At 40.2% G+C, this 26,446-nt stretch overlaps 2 protein-coding genes across 6 annotated transcripts in view; one reads left to right on the top strand and one right to left on the bottom strand.

The window, feature by feature from the left end:
- PUM3 (pumilio RNA binding family member 3) overlaps positions 1 to 8,712 on the top strand; it is an 86,768-nt gene extending 78,056 nt beyond the window's left edge. For all 5 annotated transcript variants that reach the window (XM_061477770.1, XM_061477771.1, XM_061477774.1 and 2 more), the window contains 5 exons: positions 1,154 to 1,296; positions 2,053 to 2,275; positions 3,378 to 3,465; positions 5,121 to 5,211; positions 8,473 to 8,712. In XM_061477770.1, coding sequence (XP_061333754.1) covers positions 1,154 to 1,296; positions 2,053 to 2,275; positions 3,378 to 3,465; positions 5,121 to 5,211; positions 8,473 to 8,602 — 675 coding nt within the window. In that variant the 3' untranslated portion in view covers positions 8,603 to 8,712. The remainder of the gene's footprint in view (positions 1 to 1,153; positions 1,297 to 2,052; positions 2,276 to 3,377; positions 3,466 to 5,120; positions 5,212 to 8,472) is intronic.
- Positions 8,713 to 18,890: 10,178 nt separating this feature from the next.
- KCNV2 (potassium voltage-gated channel modifier subfamily V member 2) lies at positions 18,891 to 26,068 on the bottom strand. The gene is made up of 2 exons (XM_061477761.1): positions 24,300 to 26,068; positions 18,891 to 19,762 (listed from the first exon to the last, which is right to left on the bottom strand). Exons 1-2 carry the CDS (start codon positions 25,731 to 25,733, stop codon positions 19,487 to 19,489), a joined length of 1,710 nt encoding a protein of 569 aa, XP_061333745.1. The 5' UTR covers positions 25,734 to 26,068; the 3' UTR covers positions 18,891 to 19,486.
- Between the last annotated feature and the right edge of the window lie 378 nt (positions 26,069 to 26,446).

The raw sequence follows: 26,446 nt of genomic DNA, 5'->3' as shown, positions 1-26,446 counted from the left end.
CATTTCGCTTCTCTGGACCTGGTCCAGCAACTCAGTATTTCTCTTGTAATGGGGGCCCAGAACTGAACACATGATGAGGCTTGCTTTAAAAAATAAGAGGAGTTCCTCCATTGGACAGCTTTGTATAAAGGGAAATTAGGCTTTTGTACCTAAGCTGAAAGACACATCCCTAAGTCGGCCTCTCTGGTGTAGACAGATGAAAGCATCCCGGTGTGGAAATAAACGGCTTTTGTTTCTCAGGTCTATTAGCTGTAATCACAGCTGTATTTTGTCCAGTCTGCAATGTGAAAAATTCTGGGCAAGTTCCAAGCAAATAGGCCCTGACGGATCAGTACTGTCTTGGCATGAGATCATTGAGGCATTCCGGTACTATGTTACAAGCACTCTCCTTTTGGAGGGTTTATGAGTTCAGATACTGTGTTTGGCTTTAGCTGAGCTTTCAAGTTGTCATTTAAGTCCTGAATCATCTATGGTTTTCCATCATCTGAGATCAAAGATAATGGAGTATTTACTCTTTGGTCATCCTACTGCATCCATCTGTACAGAAGAGTACAGGAAAATAAGGACAAGTGGCCTTCACTCGTACAGAATTGGCCCACCTGGGTTTATTCAAGTCAAGAACAGGGAAAGGATGTTGGGGAAAATGTGAAAAATATCAGATAAGATCAGTTCTTCAGATAAGAGAATGAAAACTAGTAGCAGAGAATGAGGTGAAAGCATAAAGTATTGAAGCAAACTCTATAGATGAATCTAACCCTGAAAATTATCTTAAAGAGCAGTTAGACTTTTAAAACACCTTATACCAGTTATCTCTCTGGCCATACTAAAATATTCCCCTCCCTCTTTTTCCCCTCCCTCTTTTTCCCCTCCCTCTTTTTCCCCTCCCTCTTCCCCCCCCCCTTTTTTTCTCTCTAATCTGTGACACTGATGCATCCGATGTACACATTTTAAACCTGATTGTTTTTTTTCCTCACTTCACCAAACTCTCATTCTGATGAGAGGTTTTTAATTTAATTTTGCAAGCAGATACAGATCTTACTATTATATAGGTTTCCTTTCCTAAGCTTTGCATTTGAAAGGTCATCAGTAATTACTGTTGGCTCAAAACTTATTAATTCATTAATGTTTTGTTGCTGCTTGTTTACTTTTACAGGAAATAAATGCTGCTTTACCCAATATAATAAACAACAAATATGGAAAGAAGGTCTTGTTGTACTTGCTAAGTCCTAGAGACCCTGCACATTTTGTTCCAGAAATTATCACACTTCTGCAACAGGGAGATGGAAATGCCTATAGGTATGTAATAGTTAAGTTTTTTTTTCCCTGGAGTCCAGAAGAGTTCATGCAACTTTCTGTCATGATCAATTTAATTTCAGTTTTTTTTATAGTATAGCTAAGTAATGTAAATATATGTAAATAATATCCAAGATTACTTAGATGTGTTAATTTGTAGTCTGTGTTTTTGCATTTCTTGTTTAAAATTCATACATGATTATCAGTTATCAGCAGTATATGGTAGTCAGCAGTTCACTCTTCTTTGTAAAAGGCAAAACCTGTGATGTGTTCTTTGTTTAAACTCACACATCAAACTTGGCATAGAAAATTTTTAATATTGTGTTTTGGGTTGCACAAAAGCATATCTCAATCTAGCAATAAAAATGGAAATTGTTAATTTGAATTCACTGTCTGGTATTGACATTGGTGCTTATCAGCTTTTAAAGAAGGAGCAATTTTATATGATTAGTGAGCTGTTTAAGTAAATCTCAGTTACTGAGTTGTCAGAATGAATAGAAAACAATCAGGTTAAATTATTGCTAACAAAAAACTCTGAGGTTTACCAGCAGTCAGCTTTAAACACTATACACATTTTCGCTCCATGTGTTCTTAAAATGAGTATATGGAACATGTGTTTAACGGAGCGAAGAGTAATTTTTTATTTTGATTTTCTAATAATTTATATCTATATCAAATAGCGTATATGTCTGAGTTTCTTGTTGCTTAATGTGCATACAGAGCAAGTCTTCTACATTAATGTGCTGTCTCTTTCATCAGTAAGAAGAATACTGAACTCCGCCGTCGTGAACTCCTGGAAGCCATTTCCTCACCTCTGCTAGAATATTTGCAAGAACATACACAAGAAGTAGTCACAGACAAAGCCACCTTTGTCTTGGTTGCTGACATCTTAAGAACAGCTGCTGGTGACATCCAGCCTGCACTAGATGCAATTGCTAATTTAGCAGCAGAAGAGCTTGTTCCAGGTGGCTGTGATGGGCAGGTAAAGTAAAAGAGGACGAGTTTCCTGAAATCTTGCCTAGCTTTTGCTCATTTTGCATGACTAACATGAAGTCTTTGCACCTTTTCATCTGTGTAACGTCAGTGTGCTGCCCTGGTAGCATTTGTATGTGAGACATGATCTGTTTTCAGACGTTTTTCTTTCAGAAGTTGTATCATTACTGCATCTGGAGAGAGAAAGGCTTGAGCCAGCATTTCTTATGAGGTTAGATCAAGGTAGTTCATGATCTCTAATCTTCAAAACTGCTTTAAACACTTCATAGGAAGGTAGCTGACAATCATGTTACACAGTCTCTTTTAATGTTACCACTATGCAGTCAAGCAGTTAGTAAATTTTTATAGTTCATTTGACTGTTTACATTGAGAACGATCTCAATGAAGAATGATCAAAGGGTCTCTTAGCTTTCAGGTGTGCCTTTCTCCATGCAAGGAAAGATCTTAGATAATAACTGTTTGCCTTTGCAGCAATAGCTGTCTTTAGAGTATGACCTTCTCTTCAAAGTGTGCCTCTGCCCCTTCTGTATTTTGTTAAGCTCAGTCAGATATGCGTCTGTAGACTAGAAAACAAAAAATGCTGTGTACACTATATTTAAGATAGATGCCCTCTAGATTCTTGTAGTTGTGCTGAATTTGCCCCGTTTTTCCCCTTCTATAGGATGTGCATTTTACAGAATTTTACATGAACTAGTCATGTTTTCTGTGAACTGTTAATTTTCAAGTCCATGAAAATGTGGAAAGTCTGGAAGTTCTTGCAGAGGCAGGTAGACCGATAGATACTGCTCAGTAAGCATGAGGGTCTTGGAGGGGTGGATGAAATGTTGGTTGGTGTGTTTTATTACTGAAAGTCAGATGTTCCAGGGAATGTGATAAAAAAATAAACTGGTCTATTTAAATAAATACTCAGATGCTTGCATCAAACTTGTCATCGTTTGCATAGTTGATGACTAAATGGATCGGAGTGATGAGGTGTCTGAGGGCAGAGTGGACCAAGCTAGCAGGAATTTATGGATAGACATGTAAATATGTTTTGAAACATTCTCGTTAAATAATTTAATTGTATTTTGGTTTGCTTTTTCCCCTTAAAGCTTCACATTGCAGAGCATCCAGCAGGCCATCTGGTTTTGAAATGGTTAATAGAGCAAGATGAAAAAATGAGGGAGAGTGGAAAAGAAGGTATGTTGGAAGTTCAGCTTTATTTAATCAAATTATGACTTCAGAGTAATCGGTTATCTGACTGAAAATAAGATTTCTGCAGTTATTTCTTTGAATATACTAATGTATGGAAAATTGTTAACATGCTAAGATTGCTGCTTCCAGCTTTTATGCTGTTTTGAGTTGTGACATGAACAGAATGCCAAGGATATGTTTTCTTTTTCTGCAAAGGAAGGACTGAGCAGGTTTTGTTCTTAGGGGCTTACTACGTATTTGGCACAGGGTTCACTTCTGTGCTTAAATGCCTTGGTAGCTTTGCTGAATTACACAGCACTTTAAAGGATAGTAATAGAAAAAGTAAAGTCTTTCTAACAAGAAGACTTGTTTCGTTAGTTCTTGTGAGCCAGACTGTAATCTTTGCTGCATTCATTAGTGCTGCTGGGTTAATGCTTTGTGTTACTACGATAATTCATGCACAAAAATAGGACATCTTTGCTATTTTATATCCCAGAAGGCAGAGACTGGGCACAGATGTTCTCATCTTAATTTAGCTTTTAAACTTATTTTATTACATAACTGTAAAATCTCGTTGTGTGAATCACCATATCCTAATAGAGATTACTTTTTCTCCTACAAAACCCTCAAAAAATGAAAGGAGGTGGGCGTAACATAGGTTAGAGTTTGTCAGTGTTCTGTGGGGTTTTGGGGTTGTTTACTGGTAAGTTTGCTCAGCAGCAAACTTAAAGTTGTAAGAGCAGTTTTCCTGAAGTTCAGTCCTTCAAATTCAGCTGGGGACTTGAGGTGAGCCTAGGTTCTTTCGCATATGCGATTGGTGTAATGAATCTGTAACTTAGCCTTTCAAAGCTACTGAGGAAATAGAGCTGTAGCATCAGTACAGCTGAAACAAACAAGGTTCCTTGTGGTTTTCATGCATCAATAAAAGATTAGCTCTAAAGTTTTAAGTAACTTAATCTGTGAACATTTTGTGTCTTCAGCTGTAGTGTCAGATGCTTACAAATGTAGCGTTTTCAGCAGAGGTGTGTGTATATTAGTGTATTTTTTATAATTGTCTCTTGCTTTGGTGTCATTCTTTCAAAGTTCTTTAAGTCTTCCTTAAGATGTGAATAGACTTTGACACCCTTTTTTTTTTAAAAAAAAAAAAAAAAAGAGGGTAGATTTAGATTAGATATAAGGAGGAAATTCTTCACTCTCAGACTGATGAGACACTGGAACAGGGTGCACAGAGAAGCTGTGGCTGCCCCACCCTTGGCAGTGTTCAAGGCCAGGTTGGATGGAACTTTCGAGTAACCTGGTCTATTGGAAGGTATCCCAGCCCATAGCAGGGGGGGTGGAACTAAATGAGCTTTAAGGTCCCTGCCAGCCCAGCCTAGTCTGTGATTCTGTGAAACAGCATGTTTGCCTGCTTTATATTAGTAAACTGTCCACAGTGCTGCTGTTGTCTAATTTAAAGCAATACTTGGAAGTTGTCAAACATCTATAAATGTATTCATTGCATTGAATAGACATTTATTTTGAGACAGAAGAACTTTGTGAATGCTTGGTGGCTTAAAATTATTTGATTAAATCACAACTGCAGAGAAGTTTTATCAGGCTTCTATGTGTAAAGATACTATCTAATTTTTTTCTTCTTCCTACTCTTTTCCCAAACTTAACAGTTTGCTTTGGAAGAACATTGCTGGAACGTGTTGGTATTGAGAATATGAAGACCTGGGCTGAAGTAAATCGAGGTGCCATTATTCTTTGTTGGTATGTAAGGCACATGGCTATTTCTGATTAGGTTCCAGTGTTACTTTCCTGAACAGCTAAGAGAGCATCAGTTGAAATTTCTGTCAGCAAAGTACCATTTTTAACTCGGTACATACTGTCTCTCATGCCACTGCTAAGTCTGCAGTGGAACAGGGTAGGAAAATTCAAACCAGAGTTTCCACAGGTTCCTTGAACTCAGGCTTTTACAGTACTAGGAAGTAGCTCAATGTTGGAAGATCTTAAAAGATTTGATTTAATGTTAAAGATTAAAAATCTAATGTATGTTAAAAATTGTGCCTGTATGTCTTGTTTTACAAGTACAAAATTCTCAGAAAAGCAGTCCGCAAATAGCTGATTAATTAACTCTGAAATAACTGTGACTGGCAGCAGCATGCAAGTATTTTATTTTTTTTTTTTGGTTTGGGGGATGAGAGTTTTTGGTAACTTACTTGTGTGTGTTGATGCCTTAATTATGGAGCTAAGTATGTCTCATAGTGAAGTAGAAAAGTGTTTGAAATAGACCATACGAAAGAACGGATCATCCAGAGGCTTGTGGTGAGCTGACTTGCTCACAACTTTGAAGCAGAGAACTGTGCAACTGATGAGATAAAAAAGACCCCACAGGAATTGGACTACTATTACTATTTTATCGAATGTGAACAGTTGTGTTAATCATTGCTGTTTTCATTTTGTAACTACTTGTTAGTGTCAGGTCACAGAAATCCAAGTTTTTGTCCTAACCCAAAGTGGTGTGTGTTGTGGAGCTGCTGGGTCAGCATTACTCAGCTGACTCCTCAGAAAGAGTTGCACTGAGCCAAAGTCAGCAAACAATTCAAACAGACAGCATGATTTTGAAAAATAAAAACCTCATTTTCCTTGTTTCTACCCCCCTTCTCCCTCACCGAAAGTTACTTTAGACTCCTTGCTGTTTTTTTTCCATCTCTGTTCTTTATGACATTAGTGTGAAGCTGTTTTGATGTTCATGCTCTTTTGCAAGGTGAATCAAAAGCTGTTTTCACTAATAGGACTTCTGTTAGTTAACGTAAGTTTAGTTCTAACTTTGTTTAGTCATTATCATTCAGAACATTAGTGCGAAGAATTTTCAGTAGAAGAGTAGCTGCAATCCAGATACAAAACCAGTTTATACAACATGGTTATAGTCATATGGATTTGGCTGTTAAGATTGTTCAGCTGCTGAAATAATAACACTTCTTTGCCTCTCATATGTCTTTAGAATTCAATAAATGCTTCTGATGCTTTTAAGATATCTGATCCTGTGCACAGATGCTCACTGGAGATTTGTAGTAGCAGCTTGTTCACTGACAATGTACTGTACCAGTGCCTAGATTTTTTTTCCCCTAATTCAATGCTGAGTCGAGTCCTTTAGCATGTGATGTTCCTGGCTTATGTATTAAGCTGTTTTGATTGTCCAAATGAAGTTACAAAGTAAGTTAGTGGAAATAACTGCTTAGCTTCACCATGACAACAGTCTCTTAATAGGAATTGAAGACTCGTATAGAAAACAGGAAACTAGTAATTGTTTGTTAGCAAAAAACAGTACAGAAGCAGTGTTTTTTTGTGGAAAAAGTATGTGATGAATGTCAGTCTTTCCCTGTCTGCTATTATTACTCATGATACTACAGGGTGGAACTTTGACAAGTGCTTTGTTGCCAGGCAGGGAAGCCTATCTTCCAGATTGGCAGTTACACATTTTTCACCAATATTGGAACACACCTAACAGGAAAGAGACAAAAATATGGGGGAGTAGTGAGTGTTTGTTTGTTTGCTGTAATTTTGGTTTTAGTTTGTTTTGGGTTTTCAATTTTAATTAAATCTAAATCCTTTGTAAATTGTATTTCTCTTGATGACTCTTGCCATGACACACTTTCATTTGGGCAGCTGAGAACACACAAGCAAAGCCAGTTGCTTTTGTTCCATTTCATGTGACACCTGCTTACGTCACCAACACTAGTAATTAACGTCATTTTTGTTTAACTGCATGCATTGAAGTTGAGACATTACCTAAATCATACAGCAGGAATAAGTTTAACTTAGTCTGGTATAGGTAACTGCAATATTCTTGTACATAAAATAATTGTTGAGTTTAAAAAACACTCATTTGAAACGAAACAGATACTTTTGTCATGAGGGATGCAAGATCCCGCTGACAGAGGTAATTATCAGACATTGCTAGTTCTCCTTGAAGCTATGATTGATTTTTGTTTTGTTGTTGGCTTTCAGAAGCCATCTGTCACTTGTGTGCATATCTGAAACTTAGGATTACCTAGTCGGTCCATTTGAAGATTTTTGGCTTTCTAGTCATTGAAGTTTATTCACCTTTTAGAAGCGGTTCATTGTGTGTGCTTGATTTCTGAGTTACCTGATATCCTCTGGATGCTCTCCTTTCACTGTCCTACTTAGCAATTTAATTTTAATTTTATTTAAAAAAAAAACAACTGTGGGGCTTGCTTCTGACTTGGTACAAGCATGAAGAGGTTATGGGAGGGTTCTTTGCAGATGTTACGGTCCAGCTTAGTGTAAATAAAGTGTTGTAAATACTAGATTGTCATGGATGCTGGTCTATTTATATTTCTGCATCTGACCTCTCCTCAGAATTTTTGAATTTCTGAATGATACATTGCATCAGGGTAGAAAATGGATAAAACACAGACTTACTGATTTCCATGTCATTTCTATAACCAGCATAGTCATGGCCTGAGAGGAGAGGCTGTGGGACCTGGGGTGGTTTAGCTGGGAGAAGGAATGGCTTTGGGGGCACTCAGCAGCATCCCTAGTACCACAGAAGGGCATGGAGGAGAGCTATGCTGTTCACAGCAGTGAGTGCATGGCTAGAGGGTGGGAGGCAGCAGTGCAAGTGGAAACACAGGAGGCTCAGCCTGGAGGCAAGAAGAAGCCTTCTTGCCATGAGGACAGCCCAATGGTGAGGGAGGTTGGGCTGTCTCCTGCGTGTCAGCCCTGGAGTAGGTGAAGCCCTGAGCAGCCTTGTCTGATCCAGTGTTTGGACCCACTTTGAGCAGGGATCTGCAGCTACTTCCGGTCTGATTTATTCTGTGTTCTGTTCTCACTTGGTGTTTCATGCTTTCTGGAAAGTATTACATCTTTTTCTAGTAGGAAGTAACAACATCTGCCCTGAGTTATGTTATTTGTAAGGAGGTATTGTTTTCTTACATGGACAGCTTCTTTCCCTATGACATATGTGCTGACCTTTGACATCCTTGTTTATTTTCCTGTTTCTTGTAGCCTTCTCCGGAGCACCGATCAAAAAGTGGCAAATACAGTCAAAAAAGGACTGAAAAAACTTGTCCCAAAGTTGAAGCTAAATAAAAATGTAAAAGGAATAGAAGCATTGCTGGAGAAATTGACTTCCTAGTGTAAATGAAGCTAAAAAGACAGTTTACATCAGTGCAACCAGCTGAGATTTTGCATCATGGTTGTTTTAAGACATGGTATATGCATTTGTAAATTAAATAATTTCTAAAATGGCTTGTCTGTTGTACTTAACTCTGTGGTGTATGGTAAATAGTTGTTCTCGGAGACTGAAATCTCAAGAATGTTTAGGAGCTAGTGGAAACTTAAGAACATGTTATCTAATCAAGGAGTTAAATCTTTCCTGATAATCTGCACAAAATGTTTTGAGTCTTGTTAAAATTTGCATGTATGTTGTCCTAATCACCATGTGAACAGAGCATCTGTGCTGGAGATACTGTGTACTGGGCAAATACACTTTTTCTTAATCCCTTTCCCTTCTGGTTTCCTCAGAAAGCAAAACAGAAAAACAGCTCAAGTCCCATTCTTACCCTGTGAAGGAGTGATGGAGGGTCTCATCTTTCAGGAACTAACAAGAATAGAATGAAAATAGTCTCTCTGACTTTTTACAGAGAAGGTCCTGAAGGAGAAGCTAACTGTTCCAATGGACCATCATTTGGTTTAATTTTTCTTAAGTCTTCTGAAAAGTACAGACATTTAAGTCCTAATAAACGAGGGATTTTGGTTTTTTTTGGTGTCTTCCTTATAATAGGGATGAGATGAATTTACTTCTGCCTGATACCAAATAGATGTACCATTAATTTCTACTGTACTGTATTTTTCACAGAAAAACCAAGCCAGTATCTTATTTTCTTATTCTAAGCAAAAGGGGAAAACAAACAAATAAACCCAAACCTTTCTTGGTAAGGCAGTCATACAACACGCTCGTGGTGTTTAATGCCATGATGATAGACTGAGCCAGAGGACTAGATTAATTCAGTATTTAACTGAGGAGTCACTGTTTACTGTTGCTGCATTTTTTTACACCAGATAGGCATTATTTTCCCCTAAAATGCAGCTCCTTGAACAAAGTACAATGCAACTAATCAGAAGTTGTCAGTGGTTAAGTACACTGGCTTAAGTTTCTGTATTTTACGTACCTCAGATTAGACTACTAAATTACTGAGTTTATTGTCAGAAGTCATGATACAACTGCTGCAGTCCATCGGGAACTCGAGCAGTGCTCGGAGCCCAGGAAAATCATCTTACCCAGAAAGACTGAGACTTGCATGCTTAGCATGAGGTAAAATAAACTGGTTATCTAGGGAGCACCTGTATGTATGCAGGTTCTGGAGTCAAGTGCATTTTCTAGATTTGTATGTTTAAATAGTTTATCCAAAGCAATAAAATGCATTGTTTCATCTTAATGGTAGGCTTTTTCACTGGTCCTGTCTAGGGAGAATATTATTTATTATAAAAAATGACAAGATACTTGAATAAGCAATTTTATTTTTTTTTAAATTGTAAACCCAATTGTAATTCAAGGTTAATTTAAGCAGAATCTGAAGGTTATAGTTAGAAGTGTTTCTAACATTGTTGGGTTTTATTTGCATCTGTGGATTTACTGGTAGTTTGCTGACTGCGTTTCCCTCTAATTCCACCTAATCTGAGGAATAGTAGTAAATAGTTGAAGGTTAATCTCAATTAGACCTGATTGGCACTGGCTTTAAGTGTTCATGCTTGTCAACACATCCTCTCAGCTACTGAAGGCTTATTAGTTTCTGTAACAGGATTTTTATCTGTGACAATAAAACAGATCATTTTAATTAGCAATAGATAATGAATTTAAACTGTAGTGAACTGTTGCTGAAGAAGTCTTGGTTATTGCCAAAAAACCTGAATCTGAATGAAATACACAAGACATTTGTGACTGAATAATTAGTAGAGTAAGACATTTTGTGGGGTGGGGGGAGGTGTGGAATCTAATGCAGCAGTTCTCAATTTTGAGATTATTGGGGGGATAAACAGACTAGTGCTTAGAATCTGGGAGAAGGCATACTTCCAGTTGAGAATTAAAGGGGACAGTGAAAGTAAGTCATAGCTGAAGATAGATGTTAATAAATAGCAAAGAGCTATGTAAGAATGTCTAGATCTGATTTAATGCTTTGATTGTGTAATGCTGGTTGCTTTAAATTAAAACCTACAAGCCAGTTTATTTACATCTTTCTGTATATGATTTGCTTTTAATTATGTGTAGTAATTTAGAGTGAGACTAGTAATTTTCCTTACCACAATTGAGAAGTGCTGCTCTTGATTAGGTAGTCATCAGTTAAGGTTATACTAAAGATGCTGCTAATTTCCTACCGTGGACAGAACAAAAATTTTACTGTCCAGGTATGTCTAATGTCAGCTTAAACCAGATTCTGAAGTAGCCTAATGGTAGGAGAGGAAAAGGAGGCTGTGGCAGGTGCTAAAGACCGTTTTCAGTGGCTTACGGTTCTTCGTAGAGTGGATGCCTTTTCCCACTGAAGAAGTTGGCTGTATGCAGTGCCATGTCTGTCCCAGTCTGCTGGAGGTCTTTCTGTGACTGTATGAAGGCTAAGAGAAAAATTGTTTGGAAGGCTCTGAAGCAAAAGTATTTTTTCAGGGTTTGTTTTGGTTTTTTTTTTTTAATGCACTTGGCAAGGACTCCTGGCTACTTCAGATTATCCAGACTCCTCAAATTGTTGCCAGCATCTTAGTGTAGCTAGCAGTATTTTTTTTAATTGCAAAGACAATAATGGAAGTGCACGTGCAGCCAGTAACTGTGTGTCTGACACTTGTTCAGAGGAGAGGCTGTTCCAGGAATTATGGGTGGTCTAGCAGTTGTCCAGATGTGAAATTAAAGTCCCCTTGGCCTTCCAGAGCCACCACCTCTCACTTTATGTAGCAGAAGTTGTAAGTTGAACCACCAGTGCTTAATCATTGTGAATGCTAGGACAATCTACAACAGAAGCAGTGGTGATAGTTGTTTTATTTTGGGTTCTTAGAATACGTAAGACCCAGTACCTAGGTAATAGTGTATTTTCCATTATTTGGAAATAGGGATATACAGGTAGGTACTGTTGCAGCTTAATACCTCTTAGTTTAAGGTAAAAAGGACCAGCTTTCTTCTTTGCTGCTGACAGCAGGATCTGCTAAGAGCAAGCAGTGTTTCTCTTTTCCAGTGACCCTCAGTGAGTGAGTTAGATGAAGACTGGGTGCCACAACACCTGCTATTAAGTCATCTTCATGGCCATGGCATGATGATAGCACCCCTTGTCATGGCAGTCAAAATCATCCTTATGGTTGAAATGCTGCTTCAGGTGAACTTCAAGTGTCTGCTGTTAGTTGTGCTTTGCCCTTTAATGTTGATATGTTGCACTAAGGGAAAATTCGTGCATGCATTTTCTGCTCTCACACAGCATGGTGCTGCTCAGACTGCAATTGCTGCAGTGGGTAGGCCTTACTTACTAGCAAATAGCTTGCCACCAGGTCATGATACCTAGGAGGCTTTTCTTTGTTGCTGTTGCTTTGAACTGGTTTCCCATATAAAGGTGTGGGAGTTTGGGGGTTTTTTAGTGAAAAGGAGCCAAAACAAGCAATGTAACAGCTTCATTATACCAAGCTTGCTTTTAGATTGTTTTCTTCAACATAATAGAAAGCAAAGGGTATGAATTAAGCCCAGATCATTTCATCTTTTCAATGGCAAATTATTGTGTTAGCACTGGACTGACCACTCTTTTACTCAGGATTCTATGATTGTCCATGAACAGCAATCATATTTATACATGAAAATTTGTTTTCAGGCAGGTATGCAAAGTGCCTTAGGATAAGGCACTAGTGTAATGAACCTGCATTTGTAATGGTGAGCTTTATCACAGGAAGGTGAATTTTGTGGTAGAATTTTAATAAAGAGTGGATGTGACAGTCTTGCAGAGAGAAAGACATGGAGAAGGCAGGCATGTAAGGAAACGATCTCCCGTGCTGTACAAATAAGCTAAAGCTGTAAGAAAGCAGGTATTTGCCGATTTCTTAGGGGGAAGGGACTGGGAAAAAAGAACTAATTGCAGAAGGAAAGATGCCTTTGAAAAGCATTGTTGAAGTGAATTCCAGTGGGATGATACAAGTGTTAACAGCAGTATTACAGCTGTGTAAGAGCAGTGGAAGCCTGTGGAAAGAGGTAAAGCAGGAATGGTATGCTTACAACTGTGTGCATCTTCCTCTCTCCCCCTCCAGCCCCTCAGGTGGTCTAATAAATGTGGTTTTGAATCCAGCAACTTGCCTGCTGCAACGTGGGTCAGTAGTGGGTTTCCTTCTGCCTCTGAAGAGATGTTGTGTCCCTTTTTAGAGCAGCTCTGGCATTGGTCAGGCCATTTGCTAAGCTAATTGAGTTCACAAAACTGTTAGAGATTTTGTGTGTGGTGGTGCTGAATTAATTTCTGTTAGTGAGCTGGTACGATTCACTAAAGAAAGGGGAACCCACTTGAACACCAGAGCACAAGCCAAGAGGCAGCGTAACATGGTAAGACAGTGAGAAGTCTGACATTAGCCAGGAGCAGATCTTCCCTTTGCAGGTGATCAGACTGATCTTTCAGGTTGGCTGAGCTGCATGATCAAATTTGTATTTCAAATTTGTGTATAAAATGGCACTGTTCTTTCTTCAGTGTGTGGAGATTTAGAGGAACATGCATTGTACTGCATGCAAAAATACACCCCAGTAATCAGCATTATTTTAAGCCTGCCATGCGTCAAAGTGGAATGACATTTTATTGACACCTGTCTTTTTGTTATGTTAAATCTGATCAATAAAAGCATGGACAGTACTCCCTATTGATCTATACCAATCCATTCAATCAACATTTATGGTTTCTTGAGCTTTCTTGTTCCCTGACTAATGGTGTTCAGTGGTTATATTTTTGTTTACATTAACTGTTCTAGAAATAGGCAGACCAAGCATTAAACATATCCTGACAGCATCTAGATCTGCCTAGAGTCACTTCTCTGGGTTTTTGTGGGGATTTTTGGTAGTGACTTTCGGGAAGTATTTCAGGCATTGGAGCTTTTAGAAACAAAAGGAATTGGGAGATCTCCAGTGTAGTTAATGTAGCACTAGATTGAAGATTCATTTAGTCCTTAGTGATGATAATACAGGCTTTGCAGTACAGATTTACTTTTACGTTATTGAAAACACTCTCGCTGACAGGACTCCAGGCCCTTGGTACCCTCTACCTGAAGCGGCGGAACTAGATAACGTGGCAGGTGGGAGGCACTAAGGAAAAGGGGTGTCTTGCAGCCTGTAACCTCCGGGCGGCAGCAGTGAACAGTTTTCCATGCATGGAATGCACTTTCCACAGGGAAACTTGCTACCTGCCGTGCCTCGCAGGTCCCAAGGTCCTGAATTTCCGGATCTTTTTTCTTTTCTTTCTTTTTTTTTTTTTTTTTACTTGCCCCTTGTTGAAGAGTTCCTCTGCAGGCAGACATTTTCAGTGATGGTGCGAGCTGGTTTAAGCCATGTGAGAGCTAGAGAGCTAAGTTAGCTTTGCAGCCAAAGCAGGTTCTGCTGTGTCTTGGCCAGCTGGTAGTACAAGTGCTTTACAGGCAGTTTCCTCTGCCAGAACCGGTGGAGGTAATAGCGTTATGTGGTGGCGTGAAGAGCAATGGTAGTGAAAGGCTGACTTTTAAGGGCGGTACTTGTTTAGCTGGTTATTAATCGGGGGGAAATGCTTTTGTTTATAAATTGAGCAAATCTGCTTCAGGAGTTAGAATGACAGTACGGAGTCATTTTATGGAGTGGAATTAGACCCAGACAGTTTTATTTAAAAACTTTCATAATCTCTATCTTAGGAGGTACCTGTAAAATGCTTTAATTTTTCTCAGTTTATTTCTATTGAATTACCTAAGTACATAAAAAGCTAGTACGCTTGACCTTTCTCTTTTTCAGTCCAAGGTAAAGAGCTGGATTACAGTCACATGCCATGTAATTTCTCTATTACTGAATAAAGAATAGCAGATAAGCATGAATCAAATATTTTTACATAACATAAACCTGAAACATTTTAAAAAGTCGAAGCTATCTTTTAAATAACGAGACAGTTTTTCCTTCCTAGGCTTATTGATAGTATTTCTTTTTCTCCAAAAACTTTGAAGTACACCTAGTTTATAATCTCAAAAATTATACATACTTACAGACTGAATATTACTATTTGCCTTAGAAGCCTGGAAATAGCACCAGATGATGATTAATCTGTGGTTTACTGTAGCTACCCCTTTAAATTCTATCTTCCTGAATGAGAAAGGCAAACAGCTGCTGAATTGCATTGAAAAAAGTGATGCTTTTCTCAGACAAGGATTTGTGCAAAAGCATATTCTACTTAGAATCCTTTCCACTGTCTCATGTAGGGACAGACTCTAGATTTCTACATAATCCCCTTTATTTTTTTTTTTTCTTTTCTTTTTTCTTTTTTTTTTCCTTTCCCTTTTCTCCTCTTTAATATTTTCTCTAGCTCTTTTTTTTTTTTTAAATTATTTTTCCAATAATTCCTAGGTCTAAAACAAGTAGACAAAACAACGCTTAGTTGTCGTAAAGTAAAGCCAGGCCATCCAGATAAACTGACTGTTTTCTTTTTCTCCGGAGACAACATATTTGCTGAGTCTGTAGTGAAACATAAAGGCAGAACATGTTGTCTTTCTCCCTCTGGGGCTCACTAGTGCCTGCAGTTAGTTAAAGTAGAAGACTTCAGTATGGCCACATTCAGAGAGGTTTCTAATTTCTCAAGAATCCTCCAGCCTATTTCCCCAAAACCTTAACTATGCCAAATTACCATCTCATAAAACAAGCCGTATCTACTTTAGCTTTAGTAATGCTGCCCATCTTTGTTGTGTTTAAGCATATTTTCCCTTAATGTGGTTATTTTGAAATCTTTTGATTTCAAAAATTTGAAACGTGCATTCACGTGTCAGTTACTAAGACGATCACAGCCCTTCTGCATTATTTTTGGATGTCATCATGTTGACAGTTTCATTTGAGTAATCCAGGGCCACTGATGATGCCACTGAAAATCTTAGTGGATGTGGCAGAATAAATTAACTGAGAGACTTTCTCAGAAGGAATCATTGTGTCAACACAAAAAAAAAAAGGCAAAAATGCTGCATCCTATTTTAAACCCAGCTGACACAGGTCTGCACAGCCTTCTGCAGGCTGTCGGAAGTTTGTTCTGTGGGAATATGAACTCCTTTCTTCCTCTGAGCTGGCTGGAGGTCCTCTTTGTATGGTATAAGCCTCAGGCAGGTTCTCACAGGGGTAGAGGAACTTGTGAGAGGACCTTGCTAGTAACCATCCACAGAAAATGCTGGTTCTGACAGAGGCTGAGCATTCTGGGCAGCATCTGGCTGGTATAGTGTTACTTCAACTTCAGGCATACTCTCTTCGGTTGAAATGCAAACACACTTGTCACCCCTAAAATAACGTTAGTTAAGCTGCAAGGCAGAAAGCTGCACAAGGTAATCTGGAGAAGAAAATAATGAGTCTTTGGTTGAAAAACAAAAACAAATGCAACCAAACACTAACTTGTAGTTTGCTGGAAAATCCCTTACTCCACCAAAGACCCGTTCACCTGCTGAATGCAATGGGGTGGGTGGGCCACATATTACAAAACAGAAAACCAGCAAGTTTGTGTTGTTTTCCGCTTAATAGCTCATGTGGTAGTTGCCAGAGGCCTGTCCTCCGGAGCGCACACTTCTACCATGTATCTTGTGCCAGCTCTAACATTAGTCAGAGCTCTCTAAACTGAGCAAGGTCACCAATCAGGAATCTAGTCCTGGTCCCCCAAACTGTCACATTTGTGTGCTGAGTCAGTGCATAGAGGAATCAGAGCAGTACCAAAGCTGCATCACTGAGATGGTGGGACTGGATGGCGGAGGGATGAAAGGACAAAGTGAACTGAGAAAGAGGAAAGTGAAGCAGCTGCTAGGTAAGCTGAGCTGCCGAAGGTGTGATGGCCTTGCTGTTCAAAACACCCAGATGGGTGCCTAGTGGTACTGCTTACAATGTCTTCTTCTCCTGAGGGGCCAGAAATGGGTTTCCTCCACCTCAGGCAGTGTTTTGGCCCATGGCCATTAGCCTGTAGAGTACTCTTAGTAAGAGTTTTCCCTTTGTGTGGCTGCAGTGTGCAGAGACTGACTCTGGAGTCCTTCTAGACTAAATCCTTTCAGCCGAAGATTGCTTGGGCCAGAGGAGAGTGAGTGGGAAGATTGTCCTGCTTGGTCAAGGTATGTTCATAGCTGTTTATTGAAGCAGGGCCTGTGACCAACACCTTTCCACTCAGCCAAAACCGAGCTGTAGGGTCTGTCTTTAACTGTCACCTGGTGGGTCGCTATCTGCATAGTGCGAAGTGGAACAGCTTCAGCTAGAGGGGTGGGAGAGACCCACTCCAGGCTGTGTGCGAGTGGTTAGAGCAGTACTATGGGACTTCTTGTGCTAAAATCCTGTTGGACAGAAAAGACAGTGCTTGTTAAGGACATTCAGTTCCGACTCCTGATTCAAAGAGGGAACAGTCCATTTTTTCTTTTGCTCATGCTTTGTGCGGAAAGCCTGTTCACTTACAAAGAAGAACATCTACTTGAATGGCCACAGCAGGTGAGGCAAGTGGGGTGGAAAATGAGGCTGGTGATTTGTGTCAGGTCTGAGGCTGTGAGGAAGTCAAGCCTCAGCAGGTAGCTGCTCAGGGTCTGGATTCCTTATGTAGCAAGAAGCTGCTGAGCTTGCCATGCAAGGCTGAGCATCTGTATCCCATCTACATGGTACATGCAAGTACTGATTCCTTCAGTAATTTTAAATAAATTTAAATAAATAAATATTAATTTAGGGTGCCCCATATCTTGAAAAGCTGAGTAATTGCCAACATTTAAGTCCTTTTAATGGATCTAACCCAATCTGCATGTTGAAAATAAAGCCCAGTGTGGTTTTGCGTGCTTGTAACCTGCCACCACACTGAATTGAGAGGGAGGTTTCCTGTGTGTTTTCGGGAAGCTCCTTGTGCTGTTGCTGCTGTGCAGAAGCACCATGCAAATTCATACCACCCCTAGAGCCACAGTAAAGCAGCTATTCTTCTCAGTGAGTGCCAGGATTGAGCCTGCTTCATTATGTGCAGTGCAGAACAGCAAGCATCTATCACATTTGACTCCAGGGCTCAGCTGTGCCTTAAAGGCATGGTTTAGCTTTTAACAGAGCTGATCAGCACACGATGTGCTGTCATTCCTAAAGAACAAAATGACAGATGGGCTTATGATATGCTTGTCTGGAGGCAGAGAATGAGAAGAATAACTTGGTTACTAATCACCTTCTCACCACTGAAAGGAGAAGTATCTGTATGATTGACACAATTTGCATGAACCTGGAAAAATTACTGAACTTCTTCACCTTCAGCTGTCCCAAGAGTGAGCCTCACACCACTGTTTGCAGAGTGGCTCTGAGATTTGAATGCAGCCATTTGCATTAAGCAGGGCAGCACAGACACAACGTGAGAGTTAAAATATTTTAAAATGCATGTCTGCCATCAGGCTGTTTTGAAGCAAGAGCACTGCTGAGTAACAGCCATGGGTTGTACCAGTGGCTATTACCGTCGCTTCTTTTTGTTACCCTCCTTTTAATTCCATTTGTATCTGATTATCAATAAAATAACTATTGTTTCAGATCTGTTGTTTAGGTTGTTATTTCTAAACTGATATGACTGCTTTTACGTAAAAAGAATACTCCAATGCGTTGCAAACTAATACATAAAACTGTGATTCCATTTAATTGTTGTTGTTGTTATTTGTTGCCTATATTTTGGGGTGAGTTTCTGACGCATAAGAAATTGTATCCAGATGTACAAGAAGGCTCAGTAGTCTTAGAAAGTAAGGTACTACTGGGATTAAGCTAAGGTGTCAGAATTGTGTCCTTAATGACTGTACATACCAGGCAAAGTATCTTGATTTTAGTTTATATTTTAAATTTGTTACAGATAAGTGCTGATAAGATCCTTTGTATGAAAAGTCTTTGTGATGTATTATCCATTACATGTTTCATTTGCTTCTTGTTTTTTAAATGCTGCTTTAACACTTATGCCTCCTGATGGGCTTATTATTTTTCTAACAGTTCATAAGTAGATACATTAAATGCTGCGAAATAGATTTACTTCATCACCTAATCCTATACCTAAAGAAGGTTGTGGTTTAAAAGTGTTTTCAAAATTATCAATGACATTTATTGACTCTGATTGCAGACTTCTTCACTAGTTCTTGGCATAATGAAAGATGATTATGGAGGTGGTGGTAGTGAAATACTAAAAGCAATGCGTTGCTTGCCTATGCATGAAAATGGGAATGATTTGCAGGGCTGCATTTGAAAAATAAAATTGGAACAATGAAGCATAGCTGTCTGGCTGTGGAAACAGAAGCTTAAAGCTTAAAGAATATAGATGCTGATAATCAGATAAATGCTGGAGGCTGTTTTCCTGGGCTTGAAAGCTAATGCAAAACCAGTTTCAGCAATGCAGTCAGTATATTGGGTATTCTGTTGGTTTAATTTTTGAGACTCCCTTGATAGCTGTGAGGTGGCTGATAATTAATGGAAGCATTTTTTTTTTCCTTTGGTTTGATTATGATGGGTCTTTATAGTGGGTCTAATCAGTAGCAGGGGTTACCTTTTCATGTAGGCCTAATTTAGAGTTTCTAGGTGGTTAACCTGAAGAATACCATCCCAGACAGTTGATGAACACTAAAGTGCTGCTCACAGCCTGGGAAAGCCAAAAAAAAAAAAAAAAAAAAAAAAAATCTAAAAAAAAAATCTGTTGTAATCTAAGCCTGTTTTCTATTGAAAACAACCCCCTTCAAATCAGATTTTGCCATCTACTTTTGGCCTTTTCAGTTTATCTTCAGCTAGCTTGGCTGATCTGTTTCTCTTTCTTCTTCAGCTTCCCTGTTCCCTCCCAGTACCCAAAGCCCAAACTCAGTGCTGTGACAAAGAGTGGGTTGCATGTTCTCCACAGCATTCAGATATTTTCTTCATGGCTCTCCGTGTGAAGTCCACCTTCCCCCTTTCTTTCTTGAGAGCTGTGTACTCATAGGCCTTCAGCTTGCTGTAATAGTCTGAGAATTTGTTGTAGAGAATAGAGATGGGCATGCCATTCAGGATTATTCCAAACGCAATGCAGAGGAAAGCAAACAGGCGGCCAAGGTGAGTTTCTGGACACATGTCTCCATATCCCACTGTAGAGATGCTGACCTACGGACAAACAAACATTCAGCTTATTAGCTGAGAAGACATACAATTCGGGGATCAGGGACAATTTTACAGTTAGCGTTTTTAGACTTCACATCATAAATCTGAAATACTCTCTGCTGACTTTTTTTCTGTACTATCCATTTAATGCAAAAATCCCTAGTATAAATAATAATTCCTCTCATGCAGTAAAGAAGGACAACAGTGCAGTTTGACACGATCCAGCAGGATTTTCAAAAGCTTTGTCTGGCAGAAGGAATTACCAAGCAATTTCCACACCAGCCTGCTCAGTAAGTGGGTTTTCTTGGCTGTGGTGAGCGGATGAGAGAGATGGCTTCCTGACCGTGCAAATCCAGTGATAACGACAGCCCTGCTCCCTCATCATATTGCTTGGAACAGATGCCCTGTGTCTAAATCCAGTGTGCTTATGAAATCTGGTATTTTGTGACTTATTCTGTGAGTAGTATTTTGCGTATTACCTTTGTTTATCATATATATTTTAGGAACTAATGAAAAAACACATGAAAACCTTTAGCTAATTGTGAAATATATCTTTATAATGTTATATATTATTCTATAAGAAGTGACCCAGGATTTTGAAGTTTCTAGGTAAAATCCCCTTTAATTGTTACATACCTTTAAGGAGCTGAGGGAATACAAAGGATCTTTCTCTATTGCCTGGAAGGTTTTGCTCACAGTGTATTCTTGCAACATATAGATTTATAGAGCTAAATATGTCAGAGGTTAGAAGAGTAAGGTGTATATGTGCCTTCAGTAGGGAATATTTCTGTTCGGTTTAGCTCGGAGGTACACAGGGGGGATTTTTTTTCCTGAATTCCTCTTTGAAGAAGTGTTTGGGGATTGTTTAAGACTTTTGTTTTTCTTTTTTGCGGGACTGATGGTATTTAGTATACGCACTTTATATGAATCTGTACATTTTGCCATCACATTGTCTACATAGTTTCATGGACTTTTTCTTCTCAGCCATCAGCATTTTCCCTTTTTAGACTACGAATGTATGAAAAACTGCGTTTTGTATGGACCCAGTACTACGCTAACTACTGTAATACTTTCTTTGTAAAATTCAGTTTCAAAATTTCATGGACGTTTGCATATGGGGATGCTACATATGAATTATGTACTCCCAAACAGTCAGCCTGTTTCTAACTCCTAATAACAGTAACTCCTAATTTATACCCTTCCTCTGCACACATCTTGATTGTTTATAATTTTCACATTTAGTAAATAAAACTTATGTTTCTCAGGTAAAACTTGCAGGCTTCTGCCATCTGGCACTTCCTAGTCTGTGCAAGGGACCTTTTCAGCCAATAATTTTTTTTCTTTCCTTTTTTTGTTTTTCCCCACAGTATCTCAACACACTGTGTATCTGTGAAACCTTTGGCAGAAATAAAAGGCAGTAGGACTATCACTGTAATGCCCTTCTGGCTTCAGCACTGAAATAAGTCTTTGGAAGGTCACAGTGTGCAGCCTGCCATCCTCTAATACGATAAATAAAATGTTATTTCAAATGAAGAAAGCATTAGGGTACATGAGACAACACAGGGTAAGCACATTTGTAGGATGCACCTGGTGCTTCCTGTGGAATAAAAAGGATTAGTCACTTGGTTTAATGGAAATTAAGTCACTGGATTTGAATGATAATACAGGATAAATATCTCCAAAAATAAATACTGAGATGAAGGCAAGATGTTTATCTCTACCAGTCAGGAAAAAAACATTATCCTGTGATAAGGTTTTGTTCCACTGGCATAGTCTTCTACATCTTCTTGTGACAGTTTGGGAGGGATACTTCTCCTGTGTGTGTGAGACCATGAGCACTGTTGAACTTGAACTTTAATGAAATTTGAGTGATATGGATATTAATTTTCACTCTTAAAGAATGAATAAGCTTTAAAAGGAGTTTTATGCCTTGGAATTACAATGTGCATGTTACAGCTCTCTTTTGAAGACACTTGCTTACCTAATAGGCCTTTTTCACATTGTTATAGTCATATAGGTCTCTTAGGAGTATTTAAATCATTATGGTATCACCAGCTTGCAGAGATGAGCCCTAGAGATTTTGCTTATATCCTGCATGTTCCGAAAACAAAGTATAACGCTAATTTCCTTATTAGAGTAATGTATGAAGCACTATTTTTTTCATAATCTGTGTATAGGACTTAAAGATGACCTGTGAAGATCACATTACAGGACCCTTTCCTTTATTCACTGATTTGTTCTTCCTTCCCATGCTCCAGTTTAAAGGATATTCATCGCACAGGCATATGCATATATATATATATATAAATGTCTGTGAGTGTCTATAGGGCCAGTTTTTCTGCATCTGCTGAATCACTAAAACATACGTATGGGAAACCACCACATCACATCAGCCATCACTGAACCAGAAGTGCAGGCCATGGATCCTTGGGGCTGCTGGCCAGGATAAGTGGCTTTGGATGAGGTAGGGTCAATGTCCTGTGGGCATCATACACAGCTCAGTACATCCAATTCCTATGCTGATCAACTAGCATGAAGAGATCTTCTGACTCCCTTCCAGTCCATTTGCATGGGCTTCTTTCTCCTGGGAGCAACTGGAACATAGCCAGCCCCATAGCCAGAACCAGAGGTCAGAAGTGCTCCTGGGGGCCCTGCCATAAACATGGATTATGGAGACCCTCATCAGCTGCTGCAAAACAAAATGTACATGATGATAGACTAGAACAAGCCTTAGAGTTATGGACAGCCAAGATACAGGCCTTTTGCCTTCTCTCAGCACCTGCAGTGTCTAGCTGCACTCTGATTTAATCCAGACTGTCATAGACACATCTTCTGCAATATAACAGAGCTGTTGTGTTCCAGCTCTGAAATGTTACAGGCAGCAGCATAGGCAGGGATCAACATCCCCCTCTCCCCAATGCGCTTGATAAAACCACCCCTTTTCCTGCCAAAACATTGCTGTAAAAATGAGAATTGTGAAACTGCCATGCTTGTGCATGAAGATTATCTCCTAAGCATTTACTTACAGCCTACAGCTCCCTCTCCATCACCTGCTAGCCTTGATAAACCTAAAAGTGTTTTGTCTTCACAGCTCACCTTGAAGAGTATAATTATCCTTTTTATCTCACAATAGTTCAAGAAATACTGGTTAGCCTCCTATAAGTGAATATATGCCTATCTTTGGGTGTTAATGCAATCCAAGTCTAGAGTTGAACTGCTTTCCAAACCCTTTATGAATTAAAGCCTTTATGAAACCCTTTATGAGGGGAATTCCAGGTTTGGGGTGCTAGAACAGTCCTGTTAGGACATTGCTAGAGCCAGGAGGCATTTACAGCAGGTGGAGGACATTAAACTCTCACATCTTTGTGTTCCTGGCTGAATCTTCATGCCGCTGTGTGCTAGGTTCCACTATAGCAGTCATTTTTCTCCTTAGTAGCTGGTACAGTCCTGTGTTTTTGACTTTTAGCCTGAGAACAACACTGATAACACCTGGAAAATGCTGGTGAACCCAACAGCCTGGAAAATGCTGCCTCAAAAACACTCCTCCTCATAACACAGTATAGTAAACACCAGTGATGGTTCAGACCCCTCAAGATGTGCCCAGATGCCTCAGAGCACTAACCCAGTGGCATCTCTAGACAGTCATTCTCTCTTTATCGCTGAGGCTTGTCAGCTGAAACTCAGACAGTTACCCTCACTACAAGTGCTTGGGATGGGACTAAAATCACACTCTTTCTAGCAGAGGTTGCAAAAAAAAAAAGAAAAGATTGAATGTGACATTAACCAGCTCTCAGTATTTACTGATGTGGGATTCAAACCACTGACCTAGATGTATAAGGCAGTTTATCCCATCATCAATTACTTGAGCCATTCTGCTTCTGTTTGTATTTATTCTTCTGTAAGTCTGGCACAGTATATATAACCTCCAGTGTTTTGTCTTTCTGCAGATATGTGCCTTAGATGTGCTACCTGAAGAGTAGAACACAATCTCTTATATAAAACAACTGTTGGTCCTAATATATTTTTGAAGGCCAGAGTTCTGGGACACCTTTGCCTTTGCAAGTTTCAGTGACCAGACTATAGTTAATAGCCATGTCTTCTCATCTTGCAGTTGTATGATGGGCCACAGTAGAGCTCTGAAAAGGGCAAGAACGAAAATCCTGTCTACCTGCAATCATTAGTCCGATGCACATTTTTATCTTTTTTGTCTTTTTTTTTTTTAATTTGGCAACACTGAGAACGGGATTAAATGCACTTCTTTAAAAGTGCAAGTACTGTCTGCATTTGATTGGATGGGAATTTCAACACTGCCTGTCTGATTAATCCTCGATTTAAGCTTACACCAGGGGTAAATGAGTGTGAGTGTGTGTGTGTGTGCGTGTGTGAGTGAGTGCATATGTCCTTAAGCTCAGAATTCAGAACAGATGTTCACTGATCTGAGCCTGCTGTTTTCAAGACTGTCAGCCATTCTAGCAAGAAAGGAAAGGGGAAGGGAGGGAGGGTCTCTGCCTACCCAGCAAGGTAAGATGTGTTTACTTACGGCAGCCCACCACCAAGCATGGGGGATACTGGTGAAGTTGGTACTGGAGACATCGTGCTCCACTGTGTAGACCATGGCAGAGAAGGCGAAGATGCCCATGGCAATGAAGAGCAAAAGGCAGCCCACCTGCTGGTAGCACTGGCGCAAGGTAAAGCCAAAGGCACGCAGCCCTGTGGAGTGGCGGGCCAGCTTGAGGATGCGGAAGATGCGCATGAGACGCATGATGCGAAGCACTTGCCCCACCTTGCCAACTCGTCCCACTTTCTCGATATCATGCTCGTGCTGAGAGCCCCGACCTCGGGGCTGGTCATCATCAGCAAAGCATTCAAGCAGCAGCTGCAGGTAGAGGGGCAGGATGGCAATCAGGTCTACTGCGTTGAGGGCGCTGCTGGCAAAGCGGCGCAGGTCTGGGGTAGAGACCAAGCGCAGCAGGTACTCCAGTGTAAAGAACGCGATGCACAGGGTCTCAATGTGCTCCAAGACAGGCCGGTTCTCCCCGCTCTTACGGTCTACCTGCTGCATCTCTTCCACTGTGTTGAGTGCCAGAGCCACCACAGAGATGAGCACAAAGAAGCTGGAGGCCACTGCCATCACCTTGGCAGTGACAGAGGAGAAGGGCTTCTCCATGAGGTTCCAGAGGCGCCAGCGCTGAGGACCATAATAGCGCATGTGATGGAAGAGCTGCTCATTCTCCTGAGCCTCTGCCTGGGAGCGCAGCTCACGCTGGACCTTCAGCTGCTCACTCAGCTCATCACGGCGCTCCTCGAAGCAGATTCGGCAACAGCGAGGTGTGTATTTGAGCCGCACGCCCCAGTAGCTCAGTTCCTCCAGGAAGCTACGGGGGCACAGCTCGTCCCGCACACGCAGCACCCCTGAGGCGTAGAAGTTGTACACCAGCTGAAAGACGGCTGGGTCCCGGTCAAAGAAATACTCATCTACCTGGGCAGCGTAGTCATCACACAGGCCCAGCTGGCAGCGGCGGTCAGTGGATGTAGCCAGGCGGCCCAAGCGGGTCTTTGGATAGATGGCCACTGCCTGGTAGGTGAGGTGGTAGCATTGACCACCGACATTGATGTTCAGCACGGATGAAGTGGAAGCTGGAGCTCCAAAGGAGGGGGCAGGAGAGCAAGGTATGGATGATGAGGGCTTATTTTCTCCCTCAAATGGTTCTCCGCTTGGCCATTTTCCTTGTTCTTTCTCTTCCTCTTCCTCATCTTCATCGTCCACATAATAGTTGTAATTTCCCTCAGGTCCCAGGAGCAGTAGGTGCTGGGAGTTCAATGGAGCAGTAGCAGAAAAGCCACTCTGCCAGTCTACATGCATGCCTTCATTGTCCTTCCCCTTGTCAGGCTGTGGGAGGACGTTCGGTGCTTCCCTCTCTCTGCCTGTATGTTTTAGGAAAGGAAACTGTCGCCGCATGTTAAACTGCAACATATTATTTTTCCTTACTCTTCTCCCTTCTTTGCAGTCACCTGATCAAGGAATTAGAACCAGTCCCTTCTAACACTACAAAGGATGACAGTTCTGTTTTCTTCTTTCTTTATCTGAGTACTGTCACGCACAGCAGTGTTTCTGCATTTTCTTCCATGCCAGCCAACATGCCAGTTGTTGTTAAAGCTCCGTGTGGGAAACAGACACATGAAGACTGCAGTTGACCGTTTTAATCTTGCTGACAGCGAAGATCTGAGTGCTTAGAGAAGGGGATTTAAGGGCTATTATCCTGTTCTAGCCTCATCTCCCTCAGGCTGTGACGTGAATGATTGTGGATCCATAAATCTATGAAAAATCAGTAGGGGAAAAAAATCCTAAAGTTTGATTGCTAATAAACCCTATACATTTTCCTAATTCGAGTATATACAGATTAAGAGTAATCTAAAAATGAAAACGTATGATGGGGGAGAGAGAACATTACAGGTTTCTTTCATCTACATGACTGTATCACGGCTTGGGTTTCCTTAATGAAAATAATGAGTAATTCATGTGGAATAATGGGTAGGAATTCACCAGGGTAGCTCTTAAAATGTTTCCCAAAGGTGAGAAAATAAAAGCCATCCCTTTTTATTCCCAGTTAGAATATCTCCATCTGGTTATGTGTGGAGGAAAGTTGCACTCTGTGCCTGAAGCTTTGTCTATGCTCTGGGAGTGCG

Source organism: Pezoporus flaviventris, unplaced genomic scaffold, assembly GCF_033815535.1.
Source record: "Pezoporus flaviventris isolate CSIRO_AGI_PZ_B2104156 unplaced genomic scaffold, CSIRO_AGI_Pfla_v1 ptg000108l, whole genome shotgun sequence".
NCBI classification, from domain to species: domain Eukaryota; kingdom Metazoa; phylum Chordata; class Aves; order Psittaciformes; family Psittacidae; genus Pezoporus; species Pezoporus flaviventris.
The sequence above is the reverse complement of the archived record's forward strand: the minus strand, read 5'-3'. Positions and strand labels throughout refer to the sequence as shown.

What these genes read in the sequence shown, in the direction of transcription:
- KCNV2 (XM_061477761.1), bottom strand. Translation starts at nt 25,733, where the DNA reads ATGTTGCAGTTTAACATGCGGCGACAGTTTCCTTTCCTAAAACATACA. An exon ending in ATGCTTGGTGGTGGGCTGCC is followed by an intron (nt 19,763 to 24,299) that starts GTAAGTAAACAC and finishes GTTTGTCCGTAG; the next exon opens with GTCAGCATCTCTACAGTGGG.